This window comes from Syngnathus typhle, linkage group LG1 (assembly GCF_033458585.1).
Source record: "Syngnathus typhle isolate RoL2023-S1 ecotype Sweden linkage group LG1, RoL_Styp_1.0, whole genome shotgun sequence".
In the NCBI taxonomy this organism is placed as follows: domain Eukaryota; kingdom Metazoa; phylum Chordata; class Actinopteri; order Syngnathiformes; family Syngnathidae; genus Syngnathus; species Syngnathus typhle.
In genome coordinates this window covers 17,752,983-17,769,896 of record NC_083738.1, presented here as the reverse complement: position 1 = coordinate 17,769,896, position 16,914 = coordinate 17,752,983, and the positions used below count along the sequence as shown (strand labels likewise).

Genomic DNA, 16,914 nt, shown 5'->3' with positions numbered 1-16,914 from the left:
TCATCACAACAGTTACAGTATGGAACATCACTGTTTTGATGTTTTACAGCGGTTCACTTCTTTTTACAATGGTGCGACAGTCAAAATCGGCTATGACTCACCCGGGCAATACGTCAACACCATTGAGGATTGCTTTTTTTTTTTGTGAGCTGGAACCCATCTCAGCTTTCTTTGGGTGAGATTGGTCGCCAGCCAATCACATTATTTGTATTTGTCTTATTTCCCGTGGGAAAGTATTGGTCTCTAAAAACAAACAAATTAAAGGTCAACCTCTGACGTTCCCCTCCATCCTTTTGTGCATGAAACCATGCAGACAATGAGAACAGATTTCTATGTCTGTATATTTCTAAGCAGCATAATGGTTTCAGTTTAAGACACAGCACGACATTCACTTACTGCTTTGACAGTACGGCTCCATCATAATCCCGAGCCGGATCCATTTGCAGGGGAGTCTAAAAGAACCTTTCACCAAAGGCCTTTAAAAAAAAGAGAGTCTGATTAGTTGTTGCCATTGTATGTAACCAAAAAAATTAATTTTGCTTGAACTGATAAACTTGCAAAGACTTGCCATCCATGCCCAATTAAACAAAAGCAAACACATGGGTTTAGTGTGTGTTATAGTCCAATGAAAGCGATGTTGAACTTTAAGTCCGTAACTCAGAAATGTTATACTTAATGTGCTTTAAAAAACGTGGAGAAAATGTGTTATAGGCCAATGAAAGCGAGGTTGAACTTTAAGTCCGTAACTTATGTTATACTTAATGTGCTTTACCAAAGAATCATCCATACATCATCACATAAGTGTGTGAGGGGAGGGGCGGGGCTGTTTTACTCCAGCAGGAATTGAGGCCTCAAAGTGGACAGAACGGTAAAAACAGCACAAAACCTTCAGGGTTCGAGGCAGAAAATGTCAAAAAAAGCATGCTAGAACATCTGAACATTATTTGGGGTCAATCAAGATATTTTAAATGGTGGCAGGTGTCTGCTAACAAACTTGTGTTTCAATCTCAACACAGCCACATCCACAGTTTACTATATGATCTTTTTATTTATTTATTTATTTATTTATTTATTTATTTATTTATTTATTTATTTATTTATTTATTTATTTATTTATTTATTTATTTATTTATTTATTTATTTATTTATTTATTTATTTCCCCTCTCCGAAAGATTTGTTTCATTTAATCGAGTTATGCAGGTGCAAATGCACAGTGGGAATGCTTTTTAAATCATCGGTCTCCTTTTTCAGAAGACAAAAGCCTACTATTTAACTTACTTCTTGCAGGAGAAAATATACGGCAGCAAATAACACATTGTAGGAGAACGTTAAAATAAAATGTCTTCCATCTATTTCAAGTAAATGAATGCTGCACGCCATCCGGCTAATACCTCGGCAATGTCGGTCATCATGTGCATGCTTCTTTTGTTTGCAGGTGTCGATTTAACATTTTTACATCCGCCAAATATTAACCCAAGGCACGATTGTCCTCCTCCTTAGAATGCGTCACAAACAAATAAGAGGTGCTGCAGACGACGGGCGTCAACGCATGTGATTTATTTTGTCCATTCCAGATTGTCTATTTGAGAGGGAGCGAACTTCTACTAAGAGTATGAACTCCTCGCCAACAATGACACCTCTGCTAGTGCAGCTTCATTCCCACAATGCCAACAAACTCCAGGTTCTTTTCAAAGTTCTTTTGCTCGAAGCTGCTCGAATCAAACTGGAAGAAGAGCTTCGCTTCATCACCAACAAGGTAAAGTCATGACAATCCAGTAGTTCATATTTAACTGACAATTACGTGGCCGACGGATCGGTAAAAATATATATTAAAAATGATTACGGAGTGAAACCTGATTTTACCTTCATGTTGTTTTGTACATTTTTTAAATTATCTTTTATGTAGCTTCTTAGTCTCAATTCCTTGACCCAATGTAGGCGTATTCTATTGTCGGTTTATGTAGTGTCGCATTGTAATTTACATTACAAAAAAAATACACAAAGTATAACAAGACAAAAAAAGAAGGGGAAGATGGAAAATTTAAATGCCTTTGCACGGTTTTTCATCTGTGCAAATAGAGGTCCGCATAGGAGCACACTTCCTAGCTACTGGAAATGCATGACGAAAAAGCTAATACGGACAAAATATGTGAAAAATGCACGCCCCTTATTATAATACAAATTTCAATGCATGTATTCATTGGATTCACTATTAGTGTTTTGCGTCTCTGATACTTGGTGTCAATCCGATACTGAGCAAACTCCTTGGCAGTATCTCTGATATCAATACCGATACCAATTTTACAATATTTCTGGCAGATGAATTGTCATTTGACGTTAGTCTTTTGATTATTAAACTGCTAAATCCTAAGAAGTAATTAGAAAAAATAATATTGATCAATATAGAATGGTACCTTTTTCAGAATCTTGAATAAATATAAATTATTCAAGGATCAAAAAGTGTGGTCAGATAGTTCCTTTTAGCACTGATAACAGACACTATTTAGTAAACACGCAAGAGCCTAACAGTATTTTTTTTTCTCTTCGCCAAAGGTCTATGAAGACGTCAAAGTTTTCCTGACGTCGTCTTTTTCAACAAGCGTCTACAATGATGTCTCCAAGACGTTAGATGAGAAATTCCAATTCATAGACAGAATCTTTGTTCTACTGAACAACTTGACATTTGGTAAGTCAATGATGAGATCCTTAAGATGTATCCCATATTTGTATTTTGGGGGCAATCTTTTCTGCTCTGCTTGGTTCATCTGATTTAATTTCCTTCCCTGCCTTCTGATAGAGTCTAAGATTTGTCTGCACCCTTTCCGCAAAAATGGGGATACAACAAACCTATGCCAATCATTGGCTATCAGAGGGATCCCGCACACAAACTCACTCACGTTTGGGCCCATGTTGCAGAACTCCATTATGTCCACTTCCATAGTCACAGCAGCCCAGATGCTGAGAGCTCGACAAGGCTTGCGATGGATGACAGGATTCCTCACTACCCAGCTTCAAGTTAATAAACTACCTGTTGAAAAGTGGTCTGTTGACACCTCATCACTAAGCTGTAACGCTGAAGAACAAGAAATACAATTCGAGGTGAAAAGCCAAGATGACCCTGGAATTATTCCTGCTGCCCTCATTCGGAGCCCTAAGATCAACGCCGGGTCAACTCTGAAGTTTATTTGGGGCCCTGAAGATGTACATATACAAAGCAAAAAACAAACTACCACCCAACTGCTGCACTTCCTAAAAGCAAAAGCCAAAACAGTGGAGTCACTGGATGACGTATCCATCACTCGGCCATCTGTGGAAGCACAAGGTGGAGGCTCTTCAATCCGACACGCTGAGCAGAATGATGCCAAAGCCCCAAAGACGCAGCTCGCAGATACAGTTAACGATGCCCCTATTTTCAGGCTCAAACATGCAGAGTCAAATAGCTCGCTTACATATGCTTGCGTGATCGCGACCAAGACTGAATTATGGGATTTTGGAGATGTTGACACAATTGTCACAACAGAGGAGGCCCGGGAAAAAGTTACGATCTGCTGCTCTGACAACAAAGACCAGCAAAGTGATAAGTGTGAGGGAGAAGAGGCTCGCATAACTACAACACTCACGCTTCCATGTGAAAATTCTAGAAAGGATTCACCAAAAAAGCCTCAAAAGGAGTCAGTAAACATTCCCAAGTTCCAGGTGCGAAAGTTTGAGGAACCTGAAGTTGTTGTGTCTCATATTGTGAGTCCAAGCACCTTCCACATCCAGCACGTTGACTCCATCACCAAGCTGCAGGCGCTTTTTACTGGGTAAGTTATTTCATCCCCATCTGCTTTTTCTCAGTGTTTTACAGCCCTCGCTGATTCCGTGATCACATTTTCAGAACTTAACGGGGCACTTATCCTTATTGTTCATTACCGTTCTTTGTAGAACTCGCCCCTCCCCCAGTTTCTTTTTTTTTGTTAATATTCCACGTGTTTCTGATTGCTATTACGTTTTTTTTTCTGTCCTCATGTTGAAGCAGCTGGGAACGCAGTAGTTCATATGCTGAGCAGAACTACATTCCAGACATCGGAGCCCATGTAATCGCCCACTTCCCTAAGCAAGAACAATGGTGCAGGGCTCAGGTGACCAAGATATGTGGTGTGAGCAAAGGTGGGTCAATGTATTAGTGTTGAAGGTTTGTAAAAGTAACCGCTAGGACAGGAATGGGCAACCGGCAGACCACAGCAGCTCATTGCGACCTCCAAAGCAAGGCAGCTTTTCTTTTTTTTTTAATACCGTATTTTTCGCACTATAAGGCGTACCTAAAAACCTCCAGTTTTCTCAAAAGCCGACAGCAGGCGTGTCCAAAGTCCGGCCTGCGGGCCAAATGTATATATTTTATATATAGACAAAGTTTTAAAATAGGACCATTCATTGAAGGTGCGTCTTATAATCCGGTGCGCCTTATAGTGCGTAAAATACGGTATACAAACTGCATTTCAGACGCTAAGATAATACAATGCATAATACTATGCAGTAAAGTAGAGGGTAATTTATTATTCTATTTTTTTTTTAAAAATCTAAAAAAAGTCAAGCATAATGGTGGAAGGTTGCATCAGGTGGTTGAAGTTTGCCCTTTGCGATTGTCAAAATTGGCCATCCCTGTTCTCGGTGGTCTCACTTCCCTTGTCCGTTGCCTCCCAGTGGAGTGTCATATGTTCTGGCTCTTTTCACAAGATGAAGCCAGTGATGGCGCCGAAGATGAGCCTTCCATCAAGGTGGAGGTGAGGAGGTTGGATCACGGCGACACAGCCTGTGTGTCACTGTGTAACCTCCAGAAGCTGAGCCCAGGAATGTGCAATTTGCCGCTCCAGTCAATGCAAGTCTCAATGGCAAATGTGAGTTGCTCCTTTTTAATCATTTCCACAGCAATATCGCCTTCATGATGTTCCACACGCATGGAACGATCATCAAAAGCGCCAAGACTGCTCTGAGGCCACGTGTGAGCTGATACGATCGACGTTATTTCGACATGTGGTTCAATCAACAGCACCGAAGCGTAAAATAAAGCCGCAGTCACTCTCTGCGACCAACAGAGTCTCAGATGAAAGTCAATTCGCTGATGCTCAATCTGCTCTGGTTTCTGTCCCACATGCTGAGGGCGGAGACTCGGCAGGCAAAACAGCTCACAAAATGACAGTTTCAACAGCATCTAGTGATTATGACCCAGTCCTCCCCATGCATCAGATCATTGGGTCTATGCTGTTTTGCTTTGGGGTTTTTTACAAGTCCAAGGGGAAAAAAAAAAAACAGGAGTCACTGGCTCATCCGGGAGACTTCAGTGGAGGCAGCGTCTGTTATATTCATGCACGATATTCATCATTTTTGGCAGAGGAGGGACGTGACAATAAGTTTCTAACAGCCCGCTCGGGGTTTCAGAAGAGACCGCTACTTGTCTGCCGACCATACTTCAAAACACATTGTTCGTGATTATTTGCATATTCTCCACATGAGTAGTCACTCCCGTATCCCTTGCCAAAGATAGCTACTGAGAAAGGAAAAAATATATATGAATCTATCTCTCCATGTGTTTTATCAATTCCCTCTCTTCAGGTGACTCCTATAAATGGGACGGACTGGTCCGAGCAAGCGGTCGATTGGTTTAAAGCCATGGTGCACAACCGCTCATTCTACGCTAGAATTTACACAGACGCGTCAGTGGAGCTTTTCCTGGAAAAGGGGAAGCTTGGAGCGATGAGGTACTTGCCTGTGAAAAGTGGCCAGTTCATCAATTAAAAGCATATGATTATCTGAGTCCTAAATGAATGGAAAACCTCATAAAGTTACTACGTTGACACGGTCTCACATTTTCCTCACAATGTGCCAACAGTACTGTGCAAAGTCTTTGTATTTGCGCTACTGCATTAATGATAATAATATATCGTCACTTTTTTATTCTCTGAACTACTGTGAGATTTATTTCAAAGCGAGCATTTATATGTCCAACTGCTTGTATGCAACGTGACATGCTAATGATAAAACAGATAATACTAGGGAAGCTACCATTTAAGGACTCGATACATTGTGTCAAAATGGCTCCTGTGAGCTAGTGGTTGCCTTCTTGCCCAGTACTACAAACTATGAACACATATTCTGCTTCTGCAAGTGAAATGTGTAACGGCTCTGTTATTTGTGCATTGCAGGAGGGGACCACCATTGTCTTTGCGACTGGCCCAGAATGGACATGCAAAACACAGCAAACTAAAGAACATTAGTTCACTCAGAAACAGTAAGGAATTCATCTCAGAATGCGATTCGACTTCTACTGGCCGTAATCACGCAACTGTGATCAAAGTCAGGGTGATGTCCACTATGATGACAAGTTTGGTACTTTTTTCCGAGGGATAATTTACAAAACAAAATCGCAGTAGGAGATAATGCTTCCAAATAATCTATTTTCTCCATCATTTAACACATTTACCGTCCGCCGCACATGCATATGAGAAGATAAACATCAAGGTGGCGTGGGTACCAAAAACACGTGATTAGCGCCTAGTAGACGTCAAGTACAACGGCTACGGTGCACTAGGTGGCCGGTCCTGACTATGTCATTTACTTTCCAGATCGTGTTCAAGTCCAACAGAGAAAACAGGATTCCGAGTGGGAGAAGTACCTCATCTCGTGCTACACTCAACGGAAAATGTAGTTGACAGAAAAGTGGGAACGTCTACATTTTTGTACCATGTAATGTCTTAAAATAGGTGATGACAATGTTCTGCAGAAGGTTATCCTTAAATAGAGATTTTCTGTTGTTGTATTGGCTTTACAACACAGCCGTGCCATTTGTCAGCATTTGCACCTAAGATCCGATGTTTCTGCTTAAATCCTTGTCTGGATAAATCCTCTACCTTCTTTAACATTTAGTACCATACAAAAGTATTTGTTGTTTTCCTGAAATTTAGAATGTGCCACTGCTTGTTTGAAGAAGAAAAAAAGAACTCGGAGAGCATAACTGACTTGAATTTAAAATGTGCACCACGTGATTGTCACTAACTGTGACTGCATGCTGAACAATGTTTTGTTTTTGTTGAATTTCTAATTGATTTAGGAGCCTAATGATGACTGAGTGGGCAACCAACATTTTTACAATTGCTTTAGCTGTGCTCCAAAAGCATTTCTTATATTCTTTTATAGTTACACATTTTATTGTGGTATAAGAACTGTGGCTTTGTGTTGTGTTGAATAAATGCCCTTGTTCAAGACTGCAGAATCTCAATATTTCAATATTAAAAATATCTAAACAAAATTAGATTTAATATTAAACAAAAAAGTACAACACAACTATTATTGATAAACTTACTTACAAATACTATATTCTTGTGTTGCGGCTCCGAGTCACGACGAGAAGCAAGTTTTGGCTTTCAATTGTGTTTTTATTCTTCTCCAACTTCACTCACATAGAGAGCCGCCTGCTCCACATTCACGTACTTCCTTTCCTCTTTCCGAACGCAATAACTGATCGCTATGGTGCCTTTATGGGCAGTAGGACTTTGTAACTTTATAACACTCTCAAGAGTTCCTCCATGAAGCGTTGTCTAGAGTTGAAGAGGTCATTCATCATGTTGACACGTGCAACCTGTCAGTGACGGCAGCTCAGGTCAAAGGCCTCCTTCAGCCGGGCTACCCTCCCTAGCACAATAAATAATGAGGCATGCTTGTGTCCACCGTCCACACAGATTCCTTCTTCGGTCCGGGGCGGTAGGCGGAAATCGAGGCGTTTGATGTGAGAGAGTCTTGTTGCGGCGCAATAAAGAATGCCATTGTATGCTAATGCTTTAGACAAAACCATATGACCACGACGGTGCAGGGCACAGGCTTGTGGTGGGGGAATGATTAGCATTTTCCCAACGTGTGGTCTTCTCAACACAGCATTTTGGTTTTGCTCACAAAGAAAAACATTTTGATTCATTTCTTCCTGCTTTGTACACTTTTTGTGTACCATCACAGCTGAAGGTAAAACCCCATGCTCTTATCATTTGCTTGTGTTACTCTCAGTGAGGTCAGAACTACTGTGGCTCATAGCCCACGTCCCCGAGGTGACCATCTAACTGAACTCGATCGCAACCATATCGGAACGTAGATAATCTTTTCAAAAGCAGAGTCGGTGGCTTTTGATAAAACAATATAACTCTTTCGATCATCCGTCCGCTTCCTTGGAGGAATTTCTTGGCAGTCTATCCGGAACTGGGCTGCAGGTCCGTTTGAGTTGAGTATTAATAGAGGGTGAGCGCATCACGTGGCTCAGCGGATGTTTCACAATTGGCTTCGAAATTTTGCGTCTTGTGACGGCCGGCAATAGGCCATCGCCCCTGCTTTTATAGACATCGCACAACTTGGCATTTCCTGTCGTCGTCCCTGACACTCATCGGTTAGGATGGTCGCTTTCGGACCGGGCACCGCTTACACCGTTGGCGTGAGCCTGGTAGGGATCAAAAGCTAATGTCATAACTTTTGATAATTTTTTGCATGATTTCACGAATTGTGTCAAGCTATAACTGCGAATGTTGATTTTCAGCTCTGGAGTCGAAAATGAACTGGGGGTCCTTTTACGCTGTGATCAGCGGCGTAAACAGGCACTCGACGGGCATCGGACGCATATGGCTCTCTGTCATCTTTATTTTCCGTATCCTGGTCCTGGTGGTTGCGGCGGAAAGCGTCTGGGGAGACGAGAAGTCCGGCTTCACCTGCAACACCGGACAGCCCGGCTGCAACAGCGTCTGCTACGACCAGTTCTTTCCCATCTCGCACATCCGCCTATGGGCGCTTCAGCTTATCTTGGTCTCCACGCCGGCACTTCTTGTGGGCATGCATGTGGCCCATCGCCGCCACATCGAAAAGAAGATTCTGAGGCGGGCGGGCCGTAACAGTCCCAAGGAGCTGGAGCACATCAAGAACCAAAAGTATCTCATCACCGGAGCTCTCTGGTGGACCTACATGATCAGCATTGTCTTCCGAATCCTCTTTGAAGTGGCTTTTCTTTACATTTTCTACATGATCTACCCGGGCTTCAGGATGGTGCGCTTGGTCAAGTGCGATTCGTACCCGTGCCCCAACACTGTGGACTGCTTTGTTTCCAGGCCCACAGAGAAGACCATCTTCACTGTCTTCATGCTGGCTGTGTCCGGAGTGTGTGTATTGCTCAACCTGGCTGAGGTGGTCTACCTCATCGGCAGGGCGTGTAAACGGTTCTTCCACCGCTCTGAAGAAGAGTCTAAAGTTGACTGGATGAGTCAAAAATTGTCTTCCTATAAAATAAGATCAATCAGCTGATAGGGGACCATTTTTTACAGTGAGACAAAAGAAAGGCAGAAACTTTGTCGCACGCAGTCTCCTTATAAACAACTAAATATCCACTAAGCATGTCAGTCGGTATACAATATTATTTGCTGTGTAAAATAGTGAACGTATCGTATTTATTTCATGAATTATCATCAGCTGTCAGCAATGGATTTTTCTTTCCCGTTTTTTACTGACAAGAACGATTTGCGTCGTATCTTGAAGACGGATGAACGTGCACGTACACCATCAGTCCTAGTCCACGTTTAAAATAAAAAACAACAGATTCACAATTTGAATTGCGGTTATAAATTTAATTCAGTAGACTGTGGATATAAAAAGTCGACACACCCCTGGTTCAAATGCCAGGTTTTTGTGAAATAAAAAAAATGTAAAGAATAAATCATTTCTAAAGATTTTTCCAGCATTAATAAAACCAAAGTAACTAATTTTTTTTTTTCAAGAGGGTAGTACAAATAAACAATACATAACACAATCTTCCAAATGTGGGAAAAGGTGTTAGGGTTTGATAAAACTGTCGACGTTGTTCCTTTTATTTTTTGTTTTAACAAAACGCTCCCGACATGCTAAATGGGAAATTGGAACCCCCGTGGGGAAAACATTTCAGTTTATTTTTACCTTGCCTCTCAAAAAGGTTGAAAACAACAAGGGCATCTTAGTATTTTCATTACAAAAACCAGGGCATTTTGACAGGGTGTGTAGACTTTTTATAGTCTGTGTTCTATATATATAGCCACCCGCAAGTTTTTTGTTTCTGTATAAATAAAAAAAACAGAGTGGTTCAAGTGGTTTAGCAAAAGGAAATGACATTTGGAAACGTATATTTATCACAAATGTCCACAAAAGATTTATGAGTGTGTCTTTAAGAAGAGAACAGTGTTCAACTTTCATTCACAGTTTTAATGTTCATTCATTTTGGAAATTGCAATTGAGTAGAATTTCATTGCACGGTACTAACTCTGAATACTTGAAAATTTACTAACTAGTATTGGATAATTCTTGGGTCAGGTTTTTGTTCTACGCATGGTATAAAAAGAGTGTATGTTGAGTGTGCACAAAATAGATCGGATCCAAAGTGTGATTTGAACATTTTCCTGCATATTATGGAGGACTTAGATAGGCGGGCTTTCTTTAGTGGGACACAAAAGAATTTGGGATTTTATCTTGGTTTTCCATTCAGAACGGTGCATTGTTTTAAAATTAGTTTTATAACTAATTGTCTTCAAACATTTATTTAGGTACAGTTTTTACAGAATTTTTGTGGAATAGATTTCAATTAAATCTTTTACACCGACCGTTATGTTCCAAAATTTAGCCCAATGTTAATGTTCGAAAGGCGCATATTGTCACAGAGGCTTACAATAATTCAAAACATATTATTTTTCAGGAATCTCTGTGTTGTTTCTAATTACCACTTGAGCCTACTATGCTACTGTATAATGTTGGTCATTAAAAGGGTATTTGGAGGGCCAAGTCAGTTTTTTTTTTTTTTTTAGGTGGTACTTGATGTAAACTGTTTCAGAACGACAGCAGAGTAATACATAATAGTGAGTTAGCCTTTCTGTAATTATATAATCATGCTGCTGCAAATGTTGCATGCATGTGCTTGTGATTGAAATAGTCTGTTTAAGTGGTGCCAGAAAACATCATGCGGCACTTTTCTAATATTGTTTTTCATGAGCTTCTGCATTGCAAACTACTTGTGAAACCACTAATTATGCTCAGATGCTCAGTTCAGTAGCGCTATGCAAGTGACATTTGTTAGTTTGCATCCACTAACAAATGTCACTTGCATAGCGCTAAGACACTCAATGTTAGAAACCGGTTGCTTACTTTCTACTTTGTAGACTTCAAACTGCTTACTGTCCAACTAAACCTAAAGAGGTGTGTATTTAAAACAACCGAAGCTTAGCCTTCCCCCCCCCCCACTACCTTAATACTAACACTAAGCACTAGCATCTATGTTGTGATGCTTAAGCCATTCACCAGCAAAGTGAAAGCCAACGGTGCAGCAACAAAATGTCGACTGACAATTAAATAGTACTCACCATCATATAACCCTCCTCTTTGTGTTGAACAACTAATATGAGTGTCATATTGATAAACTGACAGAGGATTTGAGGCATCATTTTGAATCCAACTTGAGCTCAAGGCAAGACAAGGCCAGCTGCTATATAAATGGCATCAAGGCAGGATTGTCTGTCATACCGCCCCCAAGTGGTCAAAACAGTAGGAGCAGCATTCAATGTCATTATGTCAATTTTTATGGAGTGCTATTTTTACCTCTTTAAAATGCAGATTGTTTTGGGTTGTTGGGTTGGTGGTGGATGGGGCAAATTAATGGTATTCCCACTCATTACTAACAAGAGAGTGTTTTGCATTGCAAGTAAGCCCATGGAACGAATTCAACTCTTATCTCAAGGCACCACCATTTCTGAATCTCAGAATCACCAACAGTTTTGTTTTATTGCTGATCATTGCTGCTCTTGCTCCTTCCATTCCACTGTGAGGATGCAAAGGCCGACTCATCTGCGAATCATGCCCCCCCAATGATAGGAGAGACCCTTGCACTATATTTAGCCACCAGGACCACTTGTGGCCGGAACACCAACGCAGTCGAGCTAATCATTGGCCAGCTGACCTGTCAGTCACTCAAATAGTTTACATTCGAGTACACTGGGCCAAATTTAACCGCTGGGGGAGGGGCAGTCCGGACATGGTTGAGAGTTTCTCCATTAGTGTGTTGTGGTCAGTGGAAGAACCTTGGTCAGAGGCGTCCTGGAACCTGCCCGCCCGAGCCGATCGGGGTGGAACCGACACTGTGGCTGGTAGGGATCCGCTTTTCCCGTCCATTCAAGGACATCGCCGAGAGGCCCCAAAGATCACGTCTGTTCTGAGACCCGGCGGCGCAGCCTCATGGACCCTCAAAGACACATAGGAGTTCAATACAAGGGATGTGGAAGGTGACAAGGTGGGTGAATCGCTGAGGACGTACTATAAACGGGTTTGTAAATCACTACAATGCACTCTCGGTGCTGACCTTACTAACAATCATTTCAGCGGTACCAATATGAACCTTCAAACTCATCTCGCCGGTGTTCCCTTTCACTCCGAGTGCCGATCACATTGCCACTGCTGGGCCACGACTTGCAGGATCATGCCTGGAAGCTGCCTTTCCCTGTCTACACAGGCCAAATATACACCCTCTTAAAGTAAATATAATCCTGTTGTGGTCTATGTGGAATAGATCAGTCGGCTAGTCGCCAAGTTGTACACTTGTTTTAACAACCTGTCTCTTGACACTCATTTGCAGTAAGCTCTGCTGAACTTGGTAAGGCATTTTAGAAGAGGAGGAGGAGGAGGAGGATACTTGCCGTAACTGTTTGATTGTGTTATTTTAGTCATGTAACACTGTATACACTATATTATATGGACAAAACGATTTGGACAGTTTGCCATTACACAAACAAGACTTTGAAATAGAAGAAAATATGGAATGTATCCCCCTTTTGCAGTTCAGTTTTCACTCTTCTGGGAACAATTTCTGCAAGATGTTGGAGGGTGTCTGTGGGATTTATTTTTTTCCATCCAGTCGGAGAAGGGTGTTGAGGTCAGGGCCTTGTGCATGTCGTTGCTAGACACCAAATTCAGTCATGCCTTAATGGACATTAATTGCCCAATACCTGATTACTTAGGTCAACTCAAATAATTCAATTACTCATACTTAAGAATAATTGTACTAAAGAGCCTTTTCCCCATCCCACCAGTCCCAGTTGTGCAATCACATAGACCATGGGCGACTGGAACCTGTTGGGAAAGCTCCTGGAAAATGCCCAGGAGCACTCCACCGTGGTGGGCAAGGTGTGGCTCACGGTCCTGTTCATCTTCCGCATCCTGATCCTGAGCGCCGCCACAGAGAAGGTGTGGGGCGACGAGCAGTCGGGCTTCACCTGCGACACCAAGCAGCCCGGTTGCGAGAACGTCTGCTACGATATCACTTTCCCCATCTCCCACGTTCGCTTCTGGGTGCTGCAGATCATCTTCGTGTCCACGCCGACGCTGATCTACCTGGGCCACATCCTTCATCTGGTGCGCATGGAGGAGAAGCAAAAGGAGAAAGAGAAGAATCATCCGCCAGACAAGCCGACCCTTGTCGCGGATGCCCGCAAGCACAAAAAGGCCCTGATGAGGGACGAGAAAGGACACGTGCGCCTGCAGGGGGAACTACTGCGCACATATGTCTTTAATGTCATTTTTAAGACCCTCTTTGAGGTGGGCTTCATTGTAGCCCAGTACCTGTTGTACGGATTTGACTTGAAGCCCATGTACACGTGCAACAGGCCGCCATGTCCCAACCCGGTCAACTGCTACATCTCCCGACCCACCGAGAAAACCATCTTCATCATCTTCATGCTGGGTGTGGCCAGTCTTTCCCTCTTACTCAACCTCATTGAGATCTACCACCTGGGCTTCACCAAGTGCCGCCAAGGCATGACCTTCAGGAGAGGGAACCAGTCACCCGAGACCATGTCCAAGGGGCAGAGTGACACCGAAGCGCCGTTCGGCCCGACGTATAACTACTTCCACGAGCATCGCCCTCCCAGCTACAACCTCTCGCCGCTGTCCGGGGGCACCGACTCGTCCTTTCACCCTTGTAACAGCAAAGCGGCCTACAAACAGAATAAGGACAACTTGGCGGTGGAAAGGAGCGGTAGCAAGCTGGAGGAATGTGACCTGAAAGGCCAGAAGCAAGGATCTGCCGCGGGGTCACCCACGCAGAGCAGGCAAGGCCGCAGTGCCAAGTACGGCAACAACAAGACTAGAATAGATGATCTCAAGATATGAGACGTTGACATCAAGGGGCTGAACGCTCTGTGGAAAAATTTCTTCATGGCGCAGGCTTGACTCATTCCAAGTAAGACTTTCATGGTCCACAACACTGATTTTGTCAAACATTTCATTCACAATAGATGCAGGAATACCACATAGTCAACTTTTTGAGAAAACACAGTCCAGTGGAACCTCTAAAGTCAGACACAAGACTAACTATCGAATCATTTCTCCATAGAAACAACATTTTTTGGAACTGATTATGAAAAGTAAACCACTGTAAAATAAAACTTTCAAACACAAAGGTAAAGCCTAACTAAACAAATAGTACACTTAATGGTAATATTGTTTCTGGAATGATACAATGAAAAATAATTATTCTATATCGTACGCCCCAGTCCATCACAGGCATTACATTCCAGAGCACCCCAGCAATAAGTGAAATCTGATTTAAAATATGTTCCATTTAAATAATCTCGAGGCATGTTTTATAGCACTTATGAAACATTTTAATGAGGGAATCAAAGACACATTAAAATAATGCAAACATATTTACAAACATTTAATATACTGACAGGGCACAAGTGTAATGACAAAATTTTTGCACAGTGTACCAATTTGTACGCCTGTGAAGTAAACAAATACCTTTATTTTTTTTCATACTGACAAACTTACCATAGCCCAAGATACATAAAGATGTCCATTATAGAATGAACCTCCAGCTATTGCTTGCTGAAGGCGGAACAGAAGATGGGAGCAGATTGAGACGTTCACCTAGCTCTGTTTTCATTCTCCTTCTTTCAAACGTACAGTGTTAAACAAGTGTGCCACCATCTACTGGCGAAGAGTGGATTTACACTAAAAATAAAGAAAATAGAGTTAGAGCAGGAGAAAGAGAGTGATTGAAGGGGAGTTCATATTGTACTGAGCAGACAGATATTTCTCCTACGTCACTGTAGCTGTTTAGACATGACTGATATCGAGCCATCACAAAAATCCACCCTATAAACGCAAGCAAGAAAAAAAAAAAACAGAATCAAGCTTCGAGAGCTGAAGGGTCGCCGGCGCTGAGCGTGTCTTGTATGCTGATGAAGGTTTGCATTCCTGAGTTTTATTTGACTTTGCAACTTTGGAGGTTTCACTGTACTTATAATCAGTTTTTCCTAACTTTTATTGTTGTGTGAAATTAAAGTCCCTGTAAAGCAAAATTGAAAATAAACTCTTAAATTTGATACTCCACAGAGAACCCCGCCAAAGTGGAGTGATTTAAAAGATTGTGTGAAGAAGTGTATAAAAACGATTGCCCCCTATTTATCATCAGCCCTACGCCTTAGACAATTAAGGCGGACAACAAGGCACTCTAAAGAGGTTATGCTAGTCAAATACGCAGTCCACACACTGACAATTGAGTCAGATTTTCTTTCTAGGTAGTCTTAGTCGCTGTTCCTCTCACAACAAGGCGCGCTAACATGGCCATGCCAACAGGCTATCGCAATGTACGCAGCTCGCATGTTGCGCTTTTGTTGAATCAAGGTGAAAAACAGTTTATACCTGCATGATTTGATACTACTCAGATGTAAGTCCTTGCACAGGTTTTCGGCAGTTATCTTAAACATCTCTGATGTATTAAAAAAGTTTAAATTTGCTTTACACGGTCTTTAACTAATTCGTGAACACTTTCTACCACTGACCGAGATCACTTTGACGGATAGCACAAAAATTCAGTGACATAAAGGTCTGCTCAGGTTTTTGATCCATTTTTGTTTTACACTCCATGTAAAAAAAAAAAAAAAGCCTCCCGTCACTAATTCCGCAGGAAAGATTTGTTTATTTCTGACCTAATGAACTTGATGAACTAAGACAGGGTGAACTTTTTCCAGTGTCAGCATCCACCATAGTTGACAAGTGTAATGTTGTGAAATAATTGGCACTGGTCAAAACACCGTATCCAATTCCAGGACGTGCCTGAGTAGAGATTGCTTCGTCTCAGGAGTTTCCATTTTTGTAAAGTGTCATAATTTCATCACCGAGCAAAAACATCACCCAAAGCCGAATTGTTTGTATTTCAGTTTGTTATTTGCTGTAAAGTACTTGGTGACATTCATCTTTACACATAATTATGTAAATAAAGGTGTCTTAATCATGTCACTTAGTGTTTAGTGTCATTGGATCTAATAAGTCATGAACTACTTCAACCCACATAATGACCATTTGGGAGGTCTGATTTGCAAATTTGTTACAAAATATCACCCAAAAACACTTGTATGACAAACAAATGTTCAAACAAATATATTGCACATAAAAAAGGTTAATGTTTTTTTTCTTTTTTAGCAAATATAAGGTTTTCAAGACTATTGGTCATTGTTTTCTGTTTCTTTGACAGGATGTCTGTTCCATTTTGTTGCACCATATAGTACAATAAACTGCAAAAAAAAAAATGCAATAAACTCTGATTGTGAATCAGAGTTGAAGGTACCAGATAAGATTAACCTTTGCTTGAATTTTCCCCATTACTTTTTCATTGTATTTTTTGATAGTCTGGATGTCCTGTGGGGCTATACTGCCTTTCACAGGTCATTTCTGGTACTACAGCAGACATGGTTAACCATGTGCGTGTTGGCCGTCTAGGCACATGGTGAAACCCCCCTCCCCCCTCTCATTATGTCTGGGATTAATCACATTTAAAAAATCTGTTAAGTTTTTCATAATTGTTGCGTATGTCCACATTTCATTACCCGTGTAAT

The 16,914-nt window shown here is 41.6% G+C and overlaps 1 protein-coding gene and 1 pseudogene across 2 annotated transcripts; both read left to right on the top strand.

Moving 5' to 3' along the window:
* Window positions 1-1,428: 1,428 nt before the first annotated feature.
* Window positions 1,429-10,806, top strand: LOC133150773 (uncharacterized; annotated as a pseudogene).
* Window positions 10,807-12,024: 1,218 nt separating this feature from the next.
* LOC133151862 (gap junction alpha-3 protein-like) lies at window positions 12,025-16,318 on the top strand. Of its 2 annotated transcripts, XM_061275263.1 has the most exons (3): window positions 12,025-12,311; window positions 12,401-12,552; window positions 13,108-16,318. In XM_061275263.1, exon 3 carries the CDS (start codon window positions 13,133-13,135, stop codon window positions 14,183-14,185), a length of 1,053 nt encoding a protein of 350 aa, XP_061131247.1. In that variant the 5' UTR covers window positions 12,025-12,311; window positions 12,401-12,552; window positions 13,108-13,132; the 3' UTR covers window positions 14,186-16,318. The 2 variants fall into 2 exon arrangements, with proteins under 2 accessions (XP_061131247.1, XP_061131238.1); XM_061275254.1 differs by lacking the exon at window positions 12,401-12,552.
* Window positions 16,319-16,914: the final 596 nt, after the last annotated feature.

Coding starts and splice junctions, on each gene's coding strand:
- LOC133151862 (XM_061275254.1), top strand. CDS start 13,133: ATGGGCGACTGGAACCTGTTGGGAAAGCTCCTGGAAAATGCCCAGGAG.